General features: G+C 34.2%; 1 protein-coding gene across 3 annotated transcripts in view; it reads right to left on the bottom strand.

Annotated features, from left to right (window-relative positions):
- Positions 1-3,205: 3,205 nt before the first annotated feature.
- The window catches only part of LOC149773601 (baculoviral IAP repeat-containing protein 7-like), a 28,524-nt gene continuing 5,377 nt past the window's right edge, over positions 3,206-26,352 (bottom strand). For all 3 annotated transcript variants that reach the window (XM_089946336.1, XM_089946337.1, XM_089946338.1), the window contains exons 3-8: positions 23,278-23,471; positions 21,110-21,128; positions 18,786-18,914; positions 16,306-16,539; positions 8,561-8,611; positions 3,206-6,074 (exon numbers count right to left, since the gene is read on the bottom strand). In XM_089946336.1, the coding sequence (XP_089802462.1) occupies positions 5,878-6,074; positions 8,561-8,611; positions 16,306-16,539; positions 18,786-18,914; positions 21,110-21,128; positions 23,278-23,471 (824 nt within the window). In that variant the 3' untranslated portion in view covers positions 3,206-5,877. The remainder of the gene's footprint in view (positions 6,075-8,560; positions 8,612-16,305; positions 16,540-18,785; positions 18,915-21,109; positions 21,129-23,277; positions 23,472-26,352) is intronic.

The raw sequence follows: 26,352 nt of genomic DNA on the forward strand, positions 1-26,352 counted from the left end.
ATCAACTCAACAAAAGGAATGTGCAATGATGTACATCAAGCCATTACTCAACAAAATGAATTTGTAATGATGTGCATCAAGCCATCAACTCAACAAAAGGAATTTGCAATGAAGTACATCAAGTCATCAACTCAACAAAAGGAATTTGCAATTAAGTACATCAAGTCATCAACTCAACAAAAGGAATTTGCAATGATGTACATCAACCCATCAACTCAAAAAAAGGAATTTGCAATGATGTACATCAAGCCATTACTCAACAAAAGGAATTTGCAACGAAGTACATCAAGCCATTACTCAACAAAAGGAATTTGCAATGATGTACATCAAGCCATCAACTCAACAAAACGAATTTGCAATGAAGTACATCAAGTCATCAACTCAACAAAAGGAATGTGCAATGATGTACATCAAGCCATTACTCAACAAAATGAATTTGTAATGATGTGCATCAAGCCATCAACTCAACAAAAGGAATTTGCAATGAAGTACATCAAGTCATCAACTCAACAAAATGAATGTGCAATGATGTACATCAAGCCATTACTCAACAAAATGAATTTGCAATGATGTACATCAAGCCATCAACTCAACAAAAGGAATTTGCAATGAAGTACATCAAGCCATTACTCAACAAAAGGAATGTGCAATGAAGTACATCAAGCCATTACTCAACAAAAGGAATTTGTAATGATGTGCATCAAGCCATCAACTCAACAAAAGGAATTTGCAACGATGTACATCAAGCCATCAACTCAACAAAAGGAATTTGCAATGAAGTACATCAAGCGATCAACTCAACAAAAGGAATTTGCAATGAAGTACATCAAGCCATTACTCAACAAAAGGAATTTGCAATGATGTACATCAAGCCATCAACTCAACAAAAGGAATTTGCAATGAAGTACATCAACCCATCAACTCAACAAAAGGAATTTGCAATGATGTACATCAAGCCATTACTCAACAAAATGAATTTGCAATGATGTACATCAAGCCATTACTCAACAAAAGGAATCTGCTACTTAACACAACACACTATGATTAAGCCATTCCGTTAAGTTATTTCTGTAAGCAGTAATGGACAAGCTAGTAACCTAATTTTTTTGTATGCATATAGGGGCCGTCCATTTAGTACGCAAGCAAAAATCTGGCAAAGCTTGACCACTAGGCCCCCTGTACACACACACTTTTTTACACCCACCACCTGCATGTTTGCTTCACACACACACACCCAATTCTATAGAATGGCCTATATTTAATCCATGCAAAAGCGATCAAGGATTAATAATATTAACATGTTTAATAAAACAGATAGTCCACCAATGTTGAATGTCTGGCTGCATCAAAGAAATAAGCTGCGTAACTTTAAAAAGTTTGTCTAGTGTCCGCTAAAATTCAAATGCAAACTGAACCCAGTCAAACTGGTTACGTATTAGACAAATCAAGATTTCCCCCACCTCCTGTTTCTTAAGAGTATGTACATTATCAGTAGACCCCCCCCAAAGCAAGTGTATGTATTTCGGTTAACCTCTCTCCATGCATACATACTAAATGGATGGCCCCATACCATTTAAATGCATACATACAAAATGGATGGCCCCATACCATTTAAATGCATACATACTAAATGGATGGCCCCATACCATTTAAATGCATACATACTAAATGGATGGCCCATACCATTTAAATGCATACATACTAAATGGATGGCCCCATACCATTTAAATGCATACATACAAAATGGATGGCCCCATACCATTTAAATGCATACATACTAAATGGATGGCCCCATACCATTTAAATGCATACATACTAAATGGATGGCCCCATACCATTTAAATGCATACATACTAAATGGATGGCCCCATACCATTTAAATGCATATATACTAAATGGATGGCCCCATACCATTTAAATGCATACATACAAAATGGATGGCCCCATACCATTTAAATGCATACATACAAAATGGATGGCCCCATACCATTTAAATGCATACATACTAAATGGATGGCCCCATACCATTTAAATGCATGTCTACTCAAGATGTAAGAAAACAGATCAACACAAGTTCTGAAATTCTACCATGAATACTAGTGATTAAACAGAGCATTTAAGTGTATAAATTGGTAAATTTAAAGCAATATGAATTAAAAGTTTGAAACAGAATATATGTTTAGGGTATACATTAACTTGGTTAAATACAGTACTTTTTTGGCAACAAAAGTGAACTGTGAATTATTAATACCATTCTAGCAGGTGTGAAGAATAGTATATGACATCTGTTGCTGTAGTTTGTGTGGAAGCACATGTTTAAAAAATATTCACATGTTGGAGAAAACAGAAAATAATTAATCATGTATTATTTTGTCTTTGGGATTAAAAAAGACAACAAAACACAGTTGGCAAAAGTAAAAGTTTAACTTCCATCAGTTGCTGATATAAATATTTGCATTTCAAGATCAAATAGTTTGTGTGTGTGTGTGTGTGTGTGTGTGTGTATATATATATATATATATATACACATTTTTTATCAAAGGGGCAATTTTACAAACATAAAGACAGCAAATGGTATAATTACTTTTCTACCAAAAAGCACACTTTTGCTCACACTACGACAAACAATCCACTCATATAACTATTCTATCTTAAATAAAACATAATAATATATGAAATTTTTGAAACATAGCAGTCTTAATTTGGTTTTTCAGTAATCTGGACAATGGACATTGAAAGAAACAGCAAAGGGGTTAGGATCACCCCTTTATTTATATCTTTCTTTGAGTTCCAACAATGTCAAATCATAAGATTTTTTTTTAAAAAACATGAACTGCGGGATACGAATTTTATTTAGAAAATATCTTCATAAACTATAACAAATTTGTCAAGGATCAATGTCTGAATCACACAAATCAAAAGTAATAAAAGGAACAGAGATACCATATTCATCTTTCATTTCACGATGTCATTTTGCGGTTTAAGAAGAAAACTAGGACATACAAATTATCATAGGACTAATCTGGCATACTGGAAATCATTAATCATTATATTATCAGACAGTAATAAAGAAAAATAAATACTGTCATAGAATAAACATCATTAAATAATCAAGATTAACATTAAGAGGACAAATATCATAACTGGATACAGTCAGTGGCAGTGGGAATATATGTCTTTGAAATCACAACAGTCAAAAAATGTGTGGAACATAATTGTTTAATATAATAGTCATATGAAATGCATTCGGTTGGTAACTATAACCATTTTTGTTAACTTGTCACATGTCGGAAAAGAATTACAAAAAGCACATAATTGGATGTCTTTGAACAAGCATTTAGAAAATCTAAAAAATTATAGGCCTGCATAGGTATTAACATTATTGAACATTTTGTGAAACTTTAACAAATGAGACATAATAATAATACATGTATCTTGAAATAATATCCAACTTTTTAAAATGAAGCCAAATAATGAGTGGATAAATTAACTTATCAAACTACTTAAATGGCTATCTTGTTAGCATCTGTGACAGACAGAAAATCATTACTTTAATTTTCAACTTTTACAGATTTACTGACCAAATTATGTCATGCCTGCTGCTGAAATGATATCTCTTGACTGTACAAACAAGTGTCTATTTTGATTTTCAAACTTTCTTAGTTTAATTGTTTCAATTAACTTGTATGTATCACATTCTGTATTATATATTTTATTACATTATATATACAGTATTATGTAACTCAAAAACCAGATGAATTTTCAAATTTTTGAAACTGAAACTTAAATGATGTGCAATTTATACCTCACTATATTTTTATATTCATGTACTATAATCCTCGTTGTTGTTCAATAAGTTAATGTTATTCACAGATCATAATGAAATTAATTTATCCCTTTTATGTTTCCCCTATTAATGAAGAAGTTTGTTGTTAGCCTAGTTTTATCTTGCTGTGAATGTCTTACGCTGAAAAAGATTGCCAATTTTCAAAACCCTAAAGCCCAATATCCTACTGTCTCATTATCGCTGCAGAAACAACTTGAAATGTGTTCTTGGGAGCAGTAATTCAACTGCTACTGATTAAAAACAAAGGTTCAAGCAGATCTTTCTAAACATGGGGTTAGATGGGGTGGCAATCAAGCATTAGATGTGTATTGATGTGTAATATTTAGTATAATTAACTACTTTATTGGTCTTTAGAATACAAAAGTGCTAGATTCACATGTTGAGGGACTCGTTATCATGCATCAACTTTCCTGCTAAATTGAACAAATTAGAAATAATTAACAGTTTAATGTTGTTGTTTTTCCTGAGTTTATCATGGTATAAACTGTCAGTTGCCAAATCACACAGCATTATGTATGCCTTCCAGTTCAGTGTTTACGTTAGTTACTTTACACGTGACTATTTATAGAGTGTGTGTGTGATTCGGATTTTTAATGTAGCTTTAATAATTTTTCAGTCATATTGCTAAGATGTCCGCAGTGTAGCAGTTTATAGTGATGTCTAGCACTGGGGCATCATGCCACAGACATGTAGCATGATGTCCCACCCAGTCACATTATCCTAACACCAGGCCAACCAGTCCTTACACTAACCTTTTAATGCTGAGTGCCAAGCAAGGCAGTTGTTAGTACCATTTTTGTAAGTCTCTGCTATGACTTGGCTGGGGATCAAACCCACGATCTCCTGCATCTGAGGCGAATGCTCTAACCACCAGGCCACCGGAGCAGTCTGACTATTTAAAGAAGTTGGTATAAAGTAGTTCTCCGTACCTTTTATACAGAAATAAACACAACTGAGTTTAATCACATGATTATGTTTTGACCAATGGAAATCTTCCCTTCATTTATCAACTGATGCAACTGCAATTATCAATGATTGACATATGATATATGACATTAAATAAAGATTTAAAGTATTGAAACGTGTTCCTCTTTGCACAAAATCCTAAATTTTACCACAATAAACATAAACTATCGAGTAGTGGAATTGAACAGAGTTTGCAGTTTGCTTCTACAAATAGACAAATATTTGTATATTTTCAAGCTCATTAGAATTACAATTATAATTTCTTTTTTAAAATACTGAAAATCCATATTTCTTAGAAATTGGTGATTCTTGGTCATATTTTTGTCCTGAAATAACAGATATTAACTTGAGAACTGCACACATAGCAGAAAGTTATTTTTAGCATAAAGTTTTGTTCCAAAGTTTGCTCTAACATTCCTCTTTTTTGGTGAATCCTTGATAACAATAAACTGGACAAGTCAAAGAATGTCAAATTCCAGTGAATATTATCAAAATATTTCAGCTGTATTATTCAAAGTTTCAAATGACTTCATGCTGCAACTGTGAGATGCATAGCATATGTTTACAAATGGTGGATATACTGTGATGAGAAGACTGACCCTCACAATCCTGTGAATAAACTAATGATTTGCTATATATTTTTGAGATTCATTTATCAGGTGTATAAGTAATAGTTATGAATACACAAACTTCATTTTGTTATTACTAGGCATCTTTACTGGAATTGTCAGTGGCCTTATATAATAAAGTGTTGGTGTCAAAAGGCAGCATTATGCAGTAAAGGAGTTGGTGTCAAAAGGCAGCATTATGCATTAAAGGAGTTGGTGTCAAAAGACTGCATTATACAGTAAAGGAGTTGGTGTCAAAAGGCTGCATTATACAGTAAAGGAGTTGGTGTCAAAAGGCAGCATTATGCAGTAAAGGAGTTGGTGTCAAAAGGCAGCATTATGCAGTAAAGGAGTTGGTGTCAAAAGGCTGCATTATACAGTAAAGGGTTAAACGCTTTTCCTAAAAGTACACATTAAAGCTTTTACAAAGGCAAATACATGGAAAGAGGAATCATGTTATGACAGATAAGTTCTGATAGTTCCCTTAATGGTCTCTCGACATACTGGGCACTGACTTAGAGCTGGGGCACATGCCACACAGGAAACCAGATGTCCACAGGGTAAGAATGCAATGCTGGATTCCTCAGTGAGGCAAATCTTACATAATCTTTCATCCTTCAGTTTCTGATTCTCTTCAAAAAGCTGCTTGTTGACTGCAAATAAAAACAATTAAAATATATTATTCCAGTATATATGTATTTATCACATAATGAAGGTTCACCTCTACTAAAATCTGCTATTTTGACACTAGGTTATATAAATCATTAAACACAATGTAGCATAACATTTAGCTATGCCACATAGTAATTTCATTAAGTAATGCAAACTTAATAGTATGTGATAAATAGATTTTCACACATGTATTTACTGGGCATTAAATTCAAGAAACTGGTTGAATAATGCAACCAGCTTGGGGCACATAATAGTCTGTAATTTTATATCAAATGTGTAAGGTCTTCAGAGTACAAAACTATCTGTGAAGGTCTTCTGGGTACAAAACTATCTGTGTAAGGTCTTTTGGGTACAAATCTGTCTGTGTAAGGTCTTCTGGGTACAAAACTATTTGTGTAAGGTCTTCTGGGTACAACACACTATCTGTGTAAGGTCTTCTGAGTACAAAACTATCTGGGTAAGATCTTCTGGGTACAAAGCTATATGTGTAAGGTCTGAGTATAAAACTATCTGTGTAAGGTCTTCTGTGTTGTTGTTGTTGTTGTAGGGTTTAACGCCATTTTTCAGCACACAATAGCCTATATTTGGCAGCCAGTATTAATGGAGGAGGAAGAAACTGGGAAAACCCTGGAAAGAACCACCGACCCTCGAGAAGCTACTGGCAAGCTTTCTCACATACCCACATTGGCAGAATCCGAGACTCGAACCTACGCAGACAGAGGTGAGATGGCAGTGATCCGTAATGGCGAGCGCTTTAGACCACTTGGACACTCAGGGCCCTAAGGTCTTCTGGTTACAAAAAACTATCTGTGTAAGGTCTTTTGGGTATAAAAACTATCTGTGTACGGTCTGAGTACAAAACTATCTGTGTACGGTCTTCTGGGTACAAAACTATCTGTGTAAGGTCTTCTGAGTACAAAACTATCTGTGTAAGATCTTTTGGGTACAAAACTATCTGTCTGGTCAAATGTTGACAGCTGTATGTGATCATCAAGGTACAAAACTGTTTACTTGGTCAAATATTAACAGCTGTAGCAACGAAATCAACATGAATTCACTATTAAGCTGTTGCCAATGTAATGACAAGAGATGTAGTATAATTAAAAATTATATGTAGATGTAGTGTCAATGAAAATTTAATATAGATGTAGTGTCACTGAAAATTACATGTAGATGTGGCATCATTGAAATTACATGCAGATGTGTCATTGAAACTTACATGTAGATGTAGTGTCACTGAAAATTGCATGTAGATGTGTCATTGAAACTTACATGTAGATGTAGTGTCACTGAAAATTACATGTAGATGTGTCATTGAAACTTACATGTAGATGTAGTGTCACTGAAAATTACATGTAGATGTGTCATTGAAACTTACATGTCGATGTAATGTCACTGAAAATTACATGTATTATTTTGAAGTTATAACCACATACATGATGATTTGACATAATGATGGAAAAACTCAGTAGCAAAACCAGGATTCAACATCCACAAATTAAAATCAGCGATCTCCTAAACTGATCATTCTGTTCACAAGGATTGTTTCCACCCAAGATTTTAACTTTTGTTGAGCAAGAATCCTCCATTCATATTCTTGGGTAAATTTATGAGAATGTTCATAAATCCATTTTTAAAAAAACAAATAATAAAAAACTAATAATAATAACAACAATAATTACAATTGTAATTATTACACAGAGGCTATTTGCTTGTGACAAGTGAATAACATGTATTTCATTGAGTGTGTAAAAAAACCTCCCTATTTTCACCAAGGCAAAGCCATGAGTGACAATACTTGAGTGCCTATGAGATCAAATATATCTATTAATCACTTGATAGCAAGAAAATTTTCATTTTATACAAAAATGTACTGGCTAGCATGATGCACTGTGTCTGTAGTCTGTATAACAGACTGAAGTAGCATTTCTTACTGAATCCTGCACAATGTCTGTGGTACCTTTCATGATTTTCCATGTTTTGCAATTATTCACACTGAAAATGTAAATAGTTACACAAGTCTCCTTCCCAGTTCAAAGTAAAATAGCACACAAAGAACTTTTTGTTGTTGTGCCTTGTTGGATTTGAACTGAATCAGTGCTTTGATGTAAGGCAGCCATTTTAAAACATGGCCACATCAGCATGTATGAATATCTGCAAATTTCACGCTTATCTTGTTATCAATGTGGCGGTGAATTATCACTTCTATTTTGCTTGGAAAATCCAGTAATTCACAGCCTAGCATAATATAATATTATTGATACAGCTAAAATTATAAAATAAAGTTACAAGTCTAACATCTAAAAACAGAAGATTTAGTGGAAAACAAGTACTGTGAAATATTGATAATAAGCACTTATGCTTATTACTGAAATTAGTAGAAGCTGTATGTTATTTTTAAAATGCGAGAGTGTACAGGTATTATGATTTTTTTCTTATATCTCTTTCATTAATACTACAATTTTACTTTTAGGATCTGTTTTCTTTTCATCCTCTTCTCCAGAAACTGCGCCTGGAGCTGAAAATCAAATGAAAAACTATTTACCGAGACTTTGGGGAATTTGCAATTCTCTCATTTTTATTCTATTGTGCACAGCTACATTATTATGGTTTCTGATTTTACTGCAAATATTATACCACTGAAAAATTGCTCCATGTGCATTAGTAAAGCCTTATGAATTTGACTTCCCTATGTGTTTGTATAACTTCATAAATACCATAGTATCGTTAATTTGTATGGGTTACAGATTTGTGTGCACCCCAAAACCTTGAATATAAAGAACCAATAAAAAATTAGTACATGTTTTAAAAAAACCTCCCCATTTTATTGCTGTATTTTACTTCTTCAGATCATGAAAGCTAATTGATAAATCAATATGATTTCTGTAATCTGGTAATAAAATATTAACTTTTACATGTGTTTGTTTTATTTGAACACTTTAAAAAAATTATAATGCATTTAATATTGTTTTAATGCATACATATTTATATGGTATCTGGTAACTGTAATATCAACTCAGTGACTTAAAGCAATATGTTGTGACAAAAAGATATACACAAATATTACTGTAAATGAAAGAAAGAATTAAAAAAATGATATTAGTATATGAAAATTAAATTTAGTTATTCAACTTGATTCTTCATTCAAATGAAAGTGTTGTCAAAACAATTACAAGTCCTTGTGAAAGCAATCCTAATTTTATCTATACATGCTTAATCCCAATGAACAACATGATTAAAATACTGAAACTACTGTTTGAAGCACAATTACTAATGACACACTAAGTATATACACTAATTACTGCAGAGTATTGAAGCTTACATTTCACCAATTTCAGGCAAAACCCATCAAATCAACATCTTGTTAATCAAATTTTTTTTTTGTATTTAGACATAATTTCTGAGGAATTATTTATTTAAATTATTTATTGAAATTACAAAGTGCTCACTGAGATTTTGGACTAAAAAATTACTTTGGGGTTATTGTGAATTCATTCAAGTCATTCTGGATTTTAACACTGTTACATCATGACTATTGTTACATAGGCATATTCAAGACTACTGGTATATCAGCATATTCAAGACCGGAATTCATTCAGAACACTATACATTTGGACTTGTGATTGAACTTTTTGGATTATTTGGGATTTAATTCACGATACTCATTTTAATATTTCATTTTGCATTCAAGGGAAATAAATTGTTGAATTTTACTAAACACCTCCATATGTGGTAGTATAACCTGATGACTGGTAGTATAAATTGATAAATATGACATCGATCTGTGGTAGTATAACCCAATGAATATGACATCCATATGTGGTAGTATAACCTGATGACTGGTAGTATAAATTGATAAATATGACATCGATCTGTGGTAGTATAACCCAATGAATATGACATCCATATGTGGTAGTATAACCTGATGACTGGTAGTATAAATTGATAAATATGACATCGATCTGTGGTAGTATAACCCAATGAATATGACATCCATATGTGGTAGTACAAGCTGATGAATATGACCTTTATACAAAGTAATACATGTTCATGAATATGACCTCTATTTACTGTAAATTAATTTATTTTCAAAGTAGACATTTTCATGTTTTTTCCAGAAATATCACATTCATTGGTACTTAATTTTTTTCAAAGGGGAGGGGGCCTTTCTGTTTTCACAGAAAGATCATGGCTTGGTATGCTGAGTCTTCATTTAATGTGATCACACATTTAAATAAAAATGTGAATTCACAGTATTTTCTTGCTACAGTAGAACCTGTTTTTAAAGACCACCCCTTCTGCCAAAAATAATGGTCTCTCATAACAGGTTGTAACACTATATAAAAAATAAACCTGTGTATGGAGATTATAGTCTCTCAAAAAAGGTGGTCTCTCATAGCAGTGATCCCTCAAGACAGGTTTTACTGTACCATTAAATTTCAAAATTCTACAGCTTAATACAGTAAAACCTGTCTTGAGAGACCACTGCTATGAAAGATCACCTGTCTTGACAGAGCAGGTTCTCCATGTACAGATTTATTGATTATATAGTGTTATGACCTGTTATGAGAAACCATTATGTTTTGGCAGAAGGGGTGGTCTTTCAAGACAGGTTCCACTGTACTAGTAGTAGCATAACTAAGTTCAGAGTTGCTAAGAAAAAGGTAATGTAGAGCAAATGAGGGCTTAGCAAGAAGAGCAATTATGGGGAACAGGATTTGATCAGTCCTTTCCAAAGGAACATGAACTACAAATTCTATGATATCAAGGAGGGAATAAGACCTCCAAACAGCTTCTCAAGATGAGTCAAGAGAGGTGGACCTTGAAGCATTTTTCAAGAACTATTATATACCCAAAGAGGCATCTCTGTGAAGATGAAGGTGAAGAAACTCCACAAAAAAACACCATTAGCATGGAGACCATGCCACAACATTTTTGCTACAGCATCCAGCTAATGTTCAAGTGCTGCTGGAGATGATTATTCCTCCTTCACATGGCTAAAGAAGGCTTGAGAGTCTGAGATTCAATATTAAAGTCTTCAAAGATTGTAACCTGGACATAAGCCCAGCACCCAGCTGATACAGTCACTCTGTGATGCCCTTGGATCAAAGATGAGAGGGGTCAAGGTGGGAAATGAACTCAATAGATGGAGGCAGAAACCAGCAATTGTAGAAGATGGGACAGACCATCCCTTCTGCTGTATTAAATCATGCCCCTGGCAAAACTTGTGTATCAGCTCCTAGATGATTGCAGAGTGCAGAAGCAATAAAAGATCTGGATGCTGCCTCCAAGATTCTTTCCAGCCAGGAGAAAATCATTTTGCCCTCAGTGACTCCTTCTCCAACATCTGACTCAACTGATGGGAAGGATGGGGCAAGAACTAAATTAGGTTCCCTTTGTCCCAAAAACATTTATGGTGGGTGGGGGTGACTGAAAAAACTAATCTTTTTGCTTTTCTAGGGGAATGGGAAATCTGCTACTTAAAGACAATTCTAGGGGTTAGTGGTAGCCCCATCCTTTCTGCTGGCCCAGGTCAGAGTAGGTCCATGGCCTGTCAAATCAACCCTACCTTGAAATGAAGGGAGGGTCATCCACTGTGCCATGTGAAGGAAAATGCACTACCTGGATGTCCTATAGTCAGGCAAGTACAACCTTACCCCTGATCCCTATTAGAATTGAATGATAATATGCAAATGGGAGGGAGAGGCTGGGCAGAAGTGATGGCCTGATCCCTGTACCAAGAATGATAATCTAACCATGTTGACCAGTGTTAAAAGCCTACTGATTAGTGATTGACTGGCACCTGATGACTGATGATCTCGCAAAGACTGGTCTGGTGATGAAAATCTGATTAACAATATCATACTTATCTAAACAATGCTGTTGCACTCTTTAGAAGGTGTGATTTACTACACATGATATTATTCACTGGGTTACAGACAAGTAAAGGGCATCATTCATCCCCAAGCAGGATGTACAACTCTATATCATGTGTTTGTCCTCCATTAGTAGGGGACAAGGATTGATCCTTCATCATAAATGACTGCATTGCAATGAGTGTCAGGATTTTTTAGCCTTAAGTGATATCTGAACCATGGAGGCTGTAGAACATTCTTGCCACAAAAGGTCGGTAGTCTTCCCCAACACAGGAGGAAGAGACTCTGAACCCTCCTTAGAATTTTGGTGGTCATCCATAGAAGATGATGAGGAAGAGAGGCACTCTTTCTTCGCTGCATGTGCAGCAACTTTCAGTTAAGTTCCACACCTGGTCAGACCAAAGACAACAAATTGGACAAACATCTGTGTATGCACACTAGGGCAGACAAAGCAGGTGGGGTAAGTATCCCTCACAAGAGGCCTTCTTGTGCCCATGCCCTGACACAAGGCAGGTGGGGTTAGTGTCCCTCACAAGAGGTCTTCTTGTGCCCATGCCCTGACATAAAGCAGGCAGGGTAAGTGTTCCTCACAAGAGGCCTTCTTGTGCCCATGCCATGACACAAGGCAGGTGAGGTAAGTGTCCCTCACAAGAGGCCTTCTTGTGCCCATGCCCTGACACAAAGCAGGTGGGATAAGTGTCCCTCACCAGAGGCCTTCTTGTGGCCATGCCCTGCAGCATCATAGATTCTGAAAGATAAAAATAAATGGAAAACAAAAAGATCTAGAAGCAAGAAGGGTAAACAATCCTTATCCTAGCACTGGAACTATGAAGGGATATACAATTTAATGAAGGACCACTTGTTCAACAAAGAGCAACAAAAAAAAAACACTAAAATTTATAAAGAAGCATAGAAAACATTCATACAAAGCATGGACTTTGGGGACATAAACCCAACTGATACAAAAAGGTAGGTGAAATGTCAAAAAAAAATTTAAACTGAAAACAAAAAGTGAATTTTTATGAGTCAAATAAAATGTCTTAGGAAAAAGAGGATGGTATTTTGTATGTTGGCTGTGACTATGGAGTTTGCCTGGCATTATGTTCTTTTTTATTCTGGTCCTCCAGTACTTAATGGAGAAGGGAATTATTAGCTTGGACCAGGGAGAAATGAATCCAAGAATAGGAAATCTATCCCAAAGTAGCATATAATATATTATTATATCACAGACCATCTTATGGAGCACAGAGGGGAAAAAAGGTTGCATTTTGGTATGAAAATTCATCTTGTGGCAGCAGGAAAGCAATGCTCTTGTTGCCAATACTGTCAACCTTGCAATCAGAGTAATTGAGAATGCACTCAACTGTGACTAAATTCAGATGTTTGCTTTGTAGTGTAAACAAAGAAATCAATGCTTAACCTACCCGACTAAGCTGAGATGTTTGTTTTGTAGTTTAATCAAAGATCTGCAAAAACAACGCTTAACACACCTGACTAAATTCTGATGTTTGTTTTGAAGTTTAAACAAAGATTAGCTACAACAATGCTTAACACACCTGACTAAATTCTGATGTTTGTTTTGAAGTTTAAACAAAGATCAGCTAAAACAATGCTTAACATATATGACCATCAGTAATCAATAATCAAATCAGGTTTGTAATCTGCTATCATACTCATGGTATATCGCTGCCTCAAGACCTTAACGAAGCTACAGTAAAAAGCGACTATTTGGTAATTCTTTCCCACAATGCTCAAAAACAATAACGACAAGGTCAGCAGTAAAATTACATATACACTTCAAATAAAAAACACACTGGAAGTTTTCAATATTGAAACATATTTATTTCTTCTAAGCTACCTAATCCTGCAATGTGCTGTGTGGCTCATCTTTGACAGCTGTTCATTTAGGACCAACTTGACCTAGACACCAATGTATGTAACATGTTGCCTAACAATCCTCCCAGTAGTTTCATTGGAGACATGATAACAAATTTGTGTTAATGGATGTACAGATGATGGATGGGCAAAACACAATAGGACACTGCATCAACTCTTCTGGTCTATGACCTTTTGAACTTATAAACCACAATACATCACTCGGGTATTGAGATAACCTTTATCAAATTTCTTGCACTTTTCCCTGTTCTGCCTCAAGGTAAAAGTTTACTTTTCCAAACTTTGGAGGCCAAATATAATTTGTATCAGGCTACAATGAAACAAATCATACATTCATCATTCATTATACCAGAATAAACCATATATTGCTATACTGTATTAATTTATATTACATTGTTATACTTTAATAAGTTATATTAAACTATTGATTTATATTATACTGTATTAATTTATATTATACTGTGTTAATTTATATTATACTGTATTAATTTTTATTATATGCTCATTTTCCCCCCCCCCCGTTAACTTTACAGTCAGAATCATTCAATATTACCCGATACTGAACTCACGCGACAATACATATATAGCATTCACGTGCTTAAGGGAACTACTTTCTATTGTAAACAAACAATGGATGCAGACGCCAGCACTTTTGATTTGTACACAAATCATGTACACTCGTGTAAGAGGCTCTTTACGTTGTGATTGCTTAAATTTGTTTCTGAATGACCTAAAACATGTTTCATGGACTGCAAAAAAAACCACAGCTGTTTTGGCACATTCCACATTGATACAATGTTACGGATTTAGGCTAGCTACATTATATAACAGACGGAAGATAAGGTCCTTACAAATAACATACAAGTGACAAGTCATATACTCTCTTCCTTAGCTGGTGATTAGAATGGCAAAATAAAATATACTTACAGTTTTACATCCTGAATTTCCTCAAAATGTATTTTCTTAATTCTGCAAATCTGAATTACATGAGCCATGTCGTAGGTTTTCAGTCTGGATTACACATTTCAAAATTCTGCTGTAATTTTGATGATAAGTGCAATTGCAACCTCCTTACTGCACTCAAAATGAAATAAGCGTTAAATTCCATAGTGTCTTTTTCATAATTGCAATTGAAAGGCTTCATATTTTTCCCACATTATGATTTCAAACATTTAATGACAGAAATAGAAACACATTTGCAGATGTAAACACGCTTCTCCCGCACCACTTCAATCCGATGTATTTCATGTATAATTTGCACAGATGAATCCAGTCCAAAATCACAAACTTTCATTGAATCGAAACAAAATACCAAAATATATTCATTCCAGATCAAATGGAAAAGTTGTTGCAATTTGCATTCATTCACAATATGACTGCAAATTTTAATTTTAACATGACACACCATTTTCTTTCGAAAGTTATGTCGAGCGTGCGACTAAGTTCAAATTTATCTGGATGGAGTTATGTGCGCATTAATAATGATGTCATTGTGTAATGACAACTCTGCACTTGTGCATTTAGTTTGGAATGCGGCATTCATTCATTTACGTTGTTTCTTGTAGTGTATTTTGTTTATATAATTAAACCTTAGGTAGAATAAAAAAAATGAGCATATAACAAAAAGATTACTGCTTCTGTATGGGAAAATATGAACTCGTTTTGTCAGAAGGATATACTGCACTCCGAAGGTCATGCAGTATTTCATACCAAAACTCGTTCATATTTTCCCATACAAATGCAGTAACCTATAAATATTAAACTATATTAATTTATATTATACTGTATCAATTTATATTATACTGTATTAATTTATATCGTATTTAATCAAGAATACACATGCAGATGAAATATAGTCAGCTTGTTGCTAGTATTAAGGCAAAGACAAAAGATCTTCAAGTCTGTTGGTATTTTAGGAAATATTAACTTTTCTCACTTGAGTGTGACTGACTTTGTTATTCAGATCTTTGGAAATGAACCTATATAAAATATTTATCACATCAATTCTTATATGATAAATTGCGTATTTAGTTTCAGCTAGTAACTCTCTAACTCCCCACTGCAGAAATTGGAATATGTATGGGGTTTTTTGGGTGGGGGGGTTGCAAGATCATGCCAACAACCTTCCCAGGATGGACAAATATAGAAATATGACCAAAGCACAATGGATCTGCTGTATAAAAAAATTTAAAAAAATAAAAGAGTATCCATACATATATGTCTAGGGAATAAATTATACTAGTGAAGTTCACAGAAGAGCCAAGTGTAATTTTTTGAATAAATCTGTCCACAACTGTTAAGCTCTGCATAAAACTATTATATCACAATCTACAGAAATAATGAGTTCTGCAATTTATGGACAAATCGACAAGCATGGACAGCTTTCATAATGTATTAAAAATGTCTTCAAACATCAAAACATGATACTGAAAAGAATCACCTTGTTCTGGTGTAACTGTTTCTTCATTTTCAAGTGTAATAATCTCAGGTTCCTGTGCCATAAACACATTATGAGCTCCTCCTCCATCGCTCCTCGAGTCAGACTTGCTCCCTGTTACATGTTGAACAGGGTCTTTAACCTGAGTCTGACTCCCTGAAGTATTCTGGAATTGTTCTTCTTGTTCTTGTTCTGCAAATGCAGCTTCCAGAAGAATGGTAGCAGAAGAAAAATCACCTGCAGAAAATATATTATCTGTTTAGTTTCACAATGTTTCATTAAGTAAAGCAAACTTTTGAATAAAATATAAAACAGCTCTTTGTAAACCAATTTATTTAAATAATCTTTCTTTTTCCAAGATTTCGAAAAGTTTTTTCCTACACCAAACAACGACACTGTCTCAAATGACCAGAAATACTGCAACAGCCACTGAAAGATAGAGGTATGGCAAATTATAATCATATTTGTTTGTGTGTAAATTTTGCATAGTTAGTTTTGCCCATCACCCCTGCCGGGGTATAGGCCGCCCACAAAAAATCGCCAGAAGCTTCTGTCCTGTGCCATCCCTTCAAGCTGACTCCAGGTGTGACCCATCTTAGTGATGTCCGCCTCAAGGTTGCATCGCCAGGTGTTTCTTGGTCGTCCCCTTCTCCACTTGCCTTGAGGGTTCGATTTCAATGCCTGTCTGGTAATGTTGGTTGGCAGCTTACTTAGGGTGTGTCCTACCCAACCCACCTTCTCTTCTTGATCTCATCCTCTACCAAAAGCTGGGAGGTTCTCTGCCACAGGTTGGTGTTGCTGATGGTGTCTGGCCAGCGGATCTGGAGAATTCTTCTTAGGCAACTGTTGATGAAGCTCTGAACTCTCTTTACGGTCGACTTGGTAGTTCTCCAAGTCTCTGCTCGATACAGTAGGACTGACTTCACATTGGACTTGAACAGTCTGATCTTGGTATTTAAGGAAATTTCTTTGGAGTTCCAGATGTTCTTGAGCTGTATGAAAGCTGCTCTCGCCTTTCCGATCCTTGCCTGCATCTGTGCCACCCTGCTGGTTGATAATGCTGCCCAGCTATGTGAAGGACTCCACCTCTTTCTGGGGACTTCCCTGCGGTGTGACTGGGTTGTTACTGGCATAATTGATCTTGAGGATCTTGGTCTTGTCTTTGTGGATGTTGAGGCCAACCTGTGCTGATGTGGCTGCCAGTACGTCGGTCTTGTCCTGCATTTGCTGCTGACTATGGGACAAGAGTGTTAGGTCATTGAAATTTTTGCATAGCCTTACTACAATATAACAACTATTTTACTATTTAACATTAATAACATTTTTACAAATGCTTTTTCACTAAATTTGTGAAAATGTAGAGCTCACAAAAATTTAGTGGCTAATTGTAAGAAGTGTATGTGTGATTTGGATTGTAAATGTAGCTTTAACAAATTTTCAGTCATATTGCTATGATGTCTGCAGTGTGACAGTTTATAGTGATGTCTAGCGCTGGGGCATCATGCCACAGACATGTAGCATGATGTCCCACCCAGTCACATTATCCTGACACCAGGCCCACCAGTCCTAACACTAACCTCTTAATGCTGAGTGCAAATCAAGGAAGCTGTTAGTACCATTTTTTTAAGTCTTTGCTATGACTCGGCTGGGGATCGAAACCACGATCTCCCGCATCCGAGGCAGATGCTCTAACCACTAGGCCACCGGAGCAGTACTGGGTAAAACATAAAAAGAAGAGAAGTATGATACGTACTTAAGTAAGACATTAAATATCACAAACAGTTATGTTTCCCATCATTATTTATTCCACCTTAAAAAAATCATTTCAACCCCTTAAGCAAAACAAGCATCATCATGAGGAAGACATAATATTTCAGAGCAGTTTATGTAACATATCTTGAACCTGTATTTTAAGGATGTTACCTATTTAACCTTTATCTTTTCTTTTATACCTTATAGAATTTTATCAGCTTTACCTTTTCTCAGGTTGGACTAAATGTTCACTTTAATTTGGATGGATTTTAGAAACATCTTTACCCTAACATTTTATGAACCTAATTTTCACACACCACTATACAGTCAGACTTTTGCTGACATGTGATTGAACCCTGAACACACATACACATGCATGCACACACACACACACACACACAAGGATTTCTACAGACTTAAAGGTTTCTGCCAGTCTATGAAATTAAAGTATGTTTCCAGAACAAATACCTACATACATTTTTTCAAAAGGATATCAACTTTGTGTCCATGAAATTAAATTATATATTTCAAGAAATTTCTGTCTATTATACAAAATAATACTGATAAATACGTCAAACTTTGCACTCATGGATACTGTGAAGAGGTCAAAGTAATTCCTTTTTTGAAAATATGTACATGTACATCATTTGCATGTTTTCCAAGAAAACTATAGAAGCAAAAGAAAAATTCTTGCATGATGATAAAGAGAAGAAGGAAAAGTAAGCACATACCTCCTGCTTCTAACCGTTTCCTGATAACTCTCTTTATCAGGTCCCTGGAAAAACCCATTTCAAGAACAGTCTTTACAAATGGCAAATCTAGCCTGGCTCGAACTGCACGCTCATCTACTTCATTAAAAGCTGTACCAATTGCAAAGATATGGAATTAATTTTTATCTGTTACTGTTAAAGGCCTAAAGTTTTAAACACAACAGCACTGTAACCTAAGACATGTACAGTCCTAAAGTTTTAACCACAACTGTAACAAAGACTGTTAAAGTCCTAAAGGTTTAAACACTAAGACCGGTACAGTCCTAAAGTTTTAAATTCAACAGTACTGTACCTAAGACTGGTACAGTCCTAATGTTTTAAACTGAACATCACTCTAACAAAGACTGGCACAGTCCTAAATTTTAAACACAACAGCACTGTAACTAAGACACGTAAAGTCCTTCGAAAAGTTTTAAACACAACTGTAACAAAGACAGGTACAGTCTGAAAGTTTTAAACAAAAAACAAAAAAAAGACTGGTACAGTCCTAAAGATTTAAACACAGCTGTAACTAAGACTGGTACAGTCCTAAAGATTTAAACACAACTATAACTAAGACTGGTACAGTCCTAAAGTCTTAAACACAACTGCAACTAAGACTGGAACAGTCATAAAGTTTTAAACACAACAGTACTGTAACTAAGATGGGTATAGTCCTAAAATTTAAACACAGCTGAAGCTAAGACCAGTACAGACTGGATCATCATCTATCCATTTTAGCTGAGATCAACCAGTAATACTTAGCAGGTCTAAGTTTTGAAACATTGCATTTGAAAAATGATGTATTTTACTGTTTTGAAAATGTGGCAATTTACCATTTCTCATGCTTAGGCAATATTAGATCTGTACAGATTTGGTTCACAAGCTCTTCTGTGGTAGTTAGGATAATAGTTTTTAAAATACCTAAAGTACAAGAAATGTTTTGTGCCACTTACCTTACCCAGTTTTATAGAAATTTTTTAATGAAAATTAATAGTTTTGTGCTATCTCATATTTCAGGGGTAGCAAATGTTTCAAGTTTCTATAAATACAAAAATATCAACTGTAGCGGTCTAAAGCTCAGTGATGACCATCCTGCAAATGTTGAAGATAATTTAATATGAGTACCATACACATATATACCATTTTAACATGTCTCTAAACAGACGTCTGAAATTTGTGTACATACATTATTTTTTTCTCTTTGAGTCAGTGACCTTGACCCCAAAACTGATAAGCTTCTTCCTTACCACAACTGCAAGCCATCCCAAAAATTCAGTCCAGGTATTAGATCTGGAAATAATGTTATTGTGTGGAAACCATTTCTCTTTCTTTTAGACACAGAGATATTAACCTCTGACCTCAAAATTAATAGGCTTATTCCTTAAACCAAGTACAAGTAATCCAAACGTTTGGAACACAAATCTTATGTAAAATTGATGTCATTGTGTGGAAGTATTTTTTTTATTCTTTCAGTCACTGTGACCTTGACCTTTGACCTTTTGGCCACAAAATCAATAGAGTTCTTCCTTACCCCATGTGTAAGTCTTCCAAAACATTTGGTAACTACAGATGACAAAGACCTGTACAAAATTAGTCATAGGCAGACAAACTAACATCATGAGACACTCCATCTTACAGAGGGCATATAATAAAAAGCCCTCCAAATACATGTGGTTCAGATGTCATATTTGATGATGGATTGGCATCAAATGTGCAAATTAAAACAAAGATGTATTAATACTATATTCCTCCCCTGTTCAATCTGGTGTAATCCCATGAGAATTTTTTAAACTGAAAAAGTGGTTGAATTAGATGGCATCAAGACATTATTTGCAAACCTGAAGGTCGGTCTTGATGCCAGGGTGGTTGCTTGTAAATTTGATCAAATATCTGTCTGTCCAGTGTTTGTTTCTTTAACATAAAGCAGCAGAAAACAAAAAGTCGTATATTTTGAACAGTTACCTTAACTGATTGCATATTAACTGGTATCATTTGCATAAAATCAAAAGGCCATGATGTCAGGAATTTATTGGGGTCATATTTGGTTACAGTCTGTCAAGCTTTGAGAACTCATTGATAGGTTTTTCATTTCTTTGTAACAGCAGCCATATTTGATCTGGAACATTAACATTTACAAATCATGAGGATGAAAGTATGCTCTATGACAAGTTTTGTCAAGTGATTTGTTAGAAACTAGAAAATGCTAATGGTCACACAACAGAAAACATGCCGGGCAATACCAAGCAACCTAAAAACTGGTGAGCACAGTGAAAATATTATCTGTGCACAATAGATCAACTTACCAATCTGTCTCTGTTCTTCCTGCAAAGAAGTAGAAGATTTACAACAAAGTCTTTTAGTCATTGGGATGCAGTTTCAAACATGTACCTTATATAATATATTCATTTGTCTTTTGTCTCATACAAGTGGCTTAGAAGAAAAAAATCACCTGCCCTGTTGAATTTATGAATTTGTCCATGGACTTCAGTAACACAAATAACAAAGCCACTATTGCAGAAACAAGTTATTTTGTTTTCATTCATGCTTTAATTTCAATGAACAAACTTTATGAATTTACATAAATATTCCATTCCTTTCTCCTAAAGCTTGTAATAGAATTTAAACTGAATTTACAGAAATCATCTATTCCTTTTTCCTATAGTTTGTAATAATATATAAACTGAATTTACAGAAATCTTTTATTCCTTTTTCCTATAGTTTGTAATAATATATAAACTGAATTTACAGAAATCTTCTATTCCTTTCTCCTAGAGTTTTGTAATAATATATCAACTGAATTTACAGAAATATCCTATTCCTTTCTCCTCATGCCTGTCATAATATTTAAAAGCTAGTTTTGGAAGATAAACAATCAATTAAATTTGAACATCTAACCAAAACTTATTATATAAAATGTATAACAGTTACTATAAACCTTTAGTAGTAACATATAAATGAATATAATTGTAACGGAGGATATTGCTTCAGTTGATTCAAGTTTCTTTTTAAAGTTGCATTTTGAATAGATTTAACATCTCCCTGAGTGAGACCTTTAAAGGTAATAGATCAAGGAATCTTGAACTAGTTTTAGTACAAGCAACAATGGAGTATTTCATTTGTACATTTAATATAAATCTCTACCAGCTCCTATAGCTACAAGTTTCTTATTATAAAAAAAAAAGAAGAAAAAGATTATCCCAGGCCTCCAAATATTTCAAACTGTAATAAATTTGCAAATATTTTCTGATTTATACATTTGACTTAAGAATACAATCATCATGTGTAATGTGAAAACAACAGCATGCAAAGTAATTGATGTGAGATCATAATTATGTATTTTGAATTTCATTCTGTTATTTGGTACAACAACATTGCTACAGACATGAGATGGTGTTTTCTTCCTGTCAGATATTGATGCACTTTTAATTTGGTCATATAGGGTATGAACCCATCAGCTAAGTGTTGATAGGGTCACTTGAGATCTAAGTGATCCCTTTGATCTTTTGGGTTACAGTGAACCAGAAAAATAAACACTAGTGTGAACACTATGTGACACTCTAGCTAAAGCCAAGTGACCCCTTTGACCTTTATGGATTAAAGTGAACTAGATAAATAAATACTACAGAGTGTAAATACTTTGCAACACTGGGCAAAGCCAAGTGGCATCAGCCTTGTGTTTACCAAAGAAATGAAGCCAGATAGGTAAGATTAGCATATGAAGGAAAGGTAAGTAATTAAGTTGTTACTTCTTCACAAAAATTGCAGTAACTGCATCACACTGGTCACAAATAAAATCTGTCATATTTAAATGTTATCAACACTCATTCTGAGCTTGTGGTTTTCACCTGGTACAAAACATGCCTGTTTAATGCTCCAAAAGTCTATGACCCTGACTTCTGGAGCCATTCTAATTATATATCTGACCCCTCCTGTACTCTAAGTGAACTGTCCATTGGAATTGTAAAATAAAAAAATTAAAGAAAAACTCTTCTGTGTTATTCTATTTGCTTTATTAAAAAAACAGCAACAAAATATGGCATTTTTATTTTGAAATTCTTAACTGACACCGGTAATGTGATTAGCAGCCAGGCCTCATTTTGGCCTTTACTAATACAATGGGTCTCTCACCATAGGAACACCATCCTCATTGTCTGTAAAGCTATAAGCTTTGTGCAAACAATTAAAGCACATGACATGTGCTTTGTTCACCTGAACTTTGACCTGGCCACCCCTGTAAATGGATCTCTGTCTTCTCTGTAACCTGAACACCTTTGCAGATGGCCACAATTCATCTCTCTAACCTGACCTCCTCAAGAGACTGGCCACATATTTTGATTCCAGTAACATTTTACTAATCATAACTCTGTATACTACCAACCTCAAAAAAAGGGAACAAAACTTGTTGACCTGACAATGTCTGGTTTATGAAAGGTGTATTTCATTTTGAAACAGAAAGATAATGAATTTTTACCAGTGCTAGTACATCCCCAAGTGTTGGTTCTCTTTCACGAGTCCTCACTGCATTAATGAAACCCTGCCCTTTGCACTGAAGTAAATATCGACAGGTTGGATAATATTTTGCATGTTCCACCCAAGGGTCATCTCTGGCATCAAAGTTGCGCAAACCTCCATCACAGTAGAAGCATTTTACATTATCTGAAATACCTGTAAAGATTAATATTTACATATATGTATCATCTTCGCTAACCATGGTTCTAATATGTTAACCCTAACTACCAATTGGCAGATCGGGCAGACATTTCTGTGCTTCGGGTTTGTGAATTTCATTGGATGCAGTTGCAAGCCACCATTTTACAGCAACCTCTCAAAACAGGACGTTATAGTTCTGTCTCTTTAGTATCCTGCATAAACAGGTTTTACTGTACAATGTCATTACAGGGCAAATATTGTGGACCCTTATACGTCCTATATAAACAGTTTTACTATAACTTGTCATTAAAGGACAAAATAATGTGGACCCTTATGTGTCCTATATATGCAGGTTTTGATATAACCTAAGTAAAACCTTTACTTCTAACCACCCATGAAGCCTTTATTAACAACCACTCCCTGTCACTTGCATCCATTGAACAAATAAAGTAAAACCTTTACTTCTGATCACCTCTGAATTAAGACCAATCACCATTAAATGCCACTCCTTGTCATTCACATTCATTATTGAAAGTAGGACATTCATATTCAAATGTTTAGTGTCACTGCTATTTACCTGCTAATTGCTGAAGATAAGCAGAATAGTACCTTGTAAGATCATTTTTGTGTATTTTCCATTAATTGCTTAAGATATGCAGAATGGTACCTTGTAAGATTATTTTTGAATGATATTTTTACAACTCTGTTCTCTTAAACAATTAAACAGAAAGAAGCAAAACCAGCAAGTTTAGTAAAATTCAACATTTATTTCCCTAGAATACAAAGTGAAAATTCAAATGATGTTATCGTGAATTAAATGAAAAAATAATCCCAAATGTCCTATCACAAGTCAAAAGGTATAGGATGTTGTGAATGAATTCCAATAGTCTTGCATGTCTTGATGTATCACAATGATATAATCTACAATTTTTTTTAACAAGTCCATAACAATCCCAAATCAGTGTTCTTGTCCAAAAGTCCAAAAGCATGTTGTACTTTGTAATTCAAATACATGTAAATAGGTTTTTTAAAAAAAAATAATTCTTCCCAAATTAAGTTAAACACAACTTAAAATCATTCCACAGACTGGTCTTAAGATAGGAACAAATAATTGTTTCCCATGTCATTTATACATAGACTGTCACCTGACCTATGACATAACAAAATGCCCTGGACAAGGTCATTTCTAATGGTAAAATTCATTAATTTGCAAAGAAGGTTAGGCCTTGGCTTGAACTTAAAATTTAGTACACATCTTATTTACCGATTATAACTATCACAAAACTTCGGGTAGACATTGAATGAAAATTGTTAAGTAGGCAAAACTCTACCCTCAATCACAATCAAAAGTCAAGCACACAATGTAAATTAAATATACACAATCTTGAACATCATTTATTAATAGCTGACAAATGCATGCCCATTTCTAATGCCAGAGAGTCTTCTTGAACACAAAATGTAGTGAAAATTCTTCTCTTTCAATGAAATATATCTTCATATCCAAAACATTATTTGCATTTAGAATAAAATATTCTACACTGACATTTATTCATATAGGTACACATCATGAGACTGAAATCAATCCTAATATGACACATACATCATGGCATTTAGTGCACTTTGTTTTCATTCATTGTCAAATACCAAATACAAGATGTCAGTTTACGGTTTGATTAACCAAATATTCTTGCAGGTCTCCAGTTTGGTCTAACTTGTGTACAAATTTTGGTTGTTAATGATTTCTTTGTAATTCTGTGCTACTGGAAAAGTTACATCGTTACCACATTTGCTATTTATACTCAGTTACGAAAGATTGTGTACTGAGGACCAAATTCTAAATTTACTTTTGTCCAAGTGTTAGTATTTAAAAATATTTTATTTATCATTTATAGTGCAAAGCATTTAGTGTGATACAAAAATTATATATATATATATATATATATATATATATATATAACATTTTAAATGAATTCAAAAAACTTTCTTACATTTATGCTACCCTTTTACATTCCCTCTCAGTCCATTTATCGTCTTTAAAAACAAAAAAAATTTCATGATATGATACAACAATTAACCGTTTCCTTCATTGATGACTTTTGTATCTAAAAGCTATCAAAAATCTCCTTTCCACTGCTTACAGTTTTATACAAAATAAGTATAATATTTTACAACCTCTGTCTTATTGGTACTTATATTAATGGCCACAATTCATTTCAGAAATGTCCTATTTGTGCCAAAAATAAAGGAGAATTAACTTGAAATATAGGGTAACGGCTTTATTTCCATAAAATATAGGATAATTACAGATCACAACAAAATATTTTCCTAATGTGAAAATGAAAACACACACCAAAGAACCAACAAGATGATAAATGAATCTTTCCAAGCACCCTTCTGATTCTTCACATTTATTATAAACAAAGCAAACCATTACAAAAATTCACCTTCTTTTGACCTAACACAGTTTCAAATTTTTAATCAGTCAGTCCGTAGAACTAAACAGAAAGTTGTCATAACTCCAAAAAAAAAATAAAGGCTAAAAGTATATAAAGGAATTATTGGACAATTTTCTAAAATATATTACTTGTATAAAATCCGATGTGTTTATCATAGGATGAATATGACCGTTACAGTTTCTGACACTGTTTATGTACATACAAGAAACTGATGGATATATCCATTATGGAACATACTGCTTATCGCAGGCAAGAAGACCACAGTGACATACTTTTCCCACATCAGTGATTATGTTAAGTGTTTGCATTTAGCTCAGCCCTCTGGCATTGCTAATAAAATAAAGCTGATGGGTAGTTTTTTTTAGGGACACAGTCTTCACACCATGGACAAAAGTCAACCAGTTACCTACATTTCTTATCTTGGTGACTTTGCATGAATG

Source organism: Sinohyriopsis cumingii, unplaced genomic scaffold (genome assembly GCF_028554795.1).
Source record: "Sinohyriopsis cumingii isolate HCF-2022 unplaced genomic scaffold, ASM2855479v2 utg000624l, whole genome shotgun sequence".
NCBI classification, from domain to species: domain Eukaryota; kingdom Metazoa; phylum Mollusca; class Bivalvia; order Unionida; family Unionidae; genus Sinohyriopsis; species Sinohyriopsis cumingii.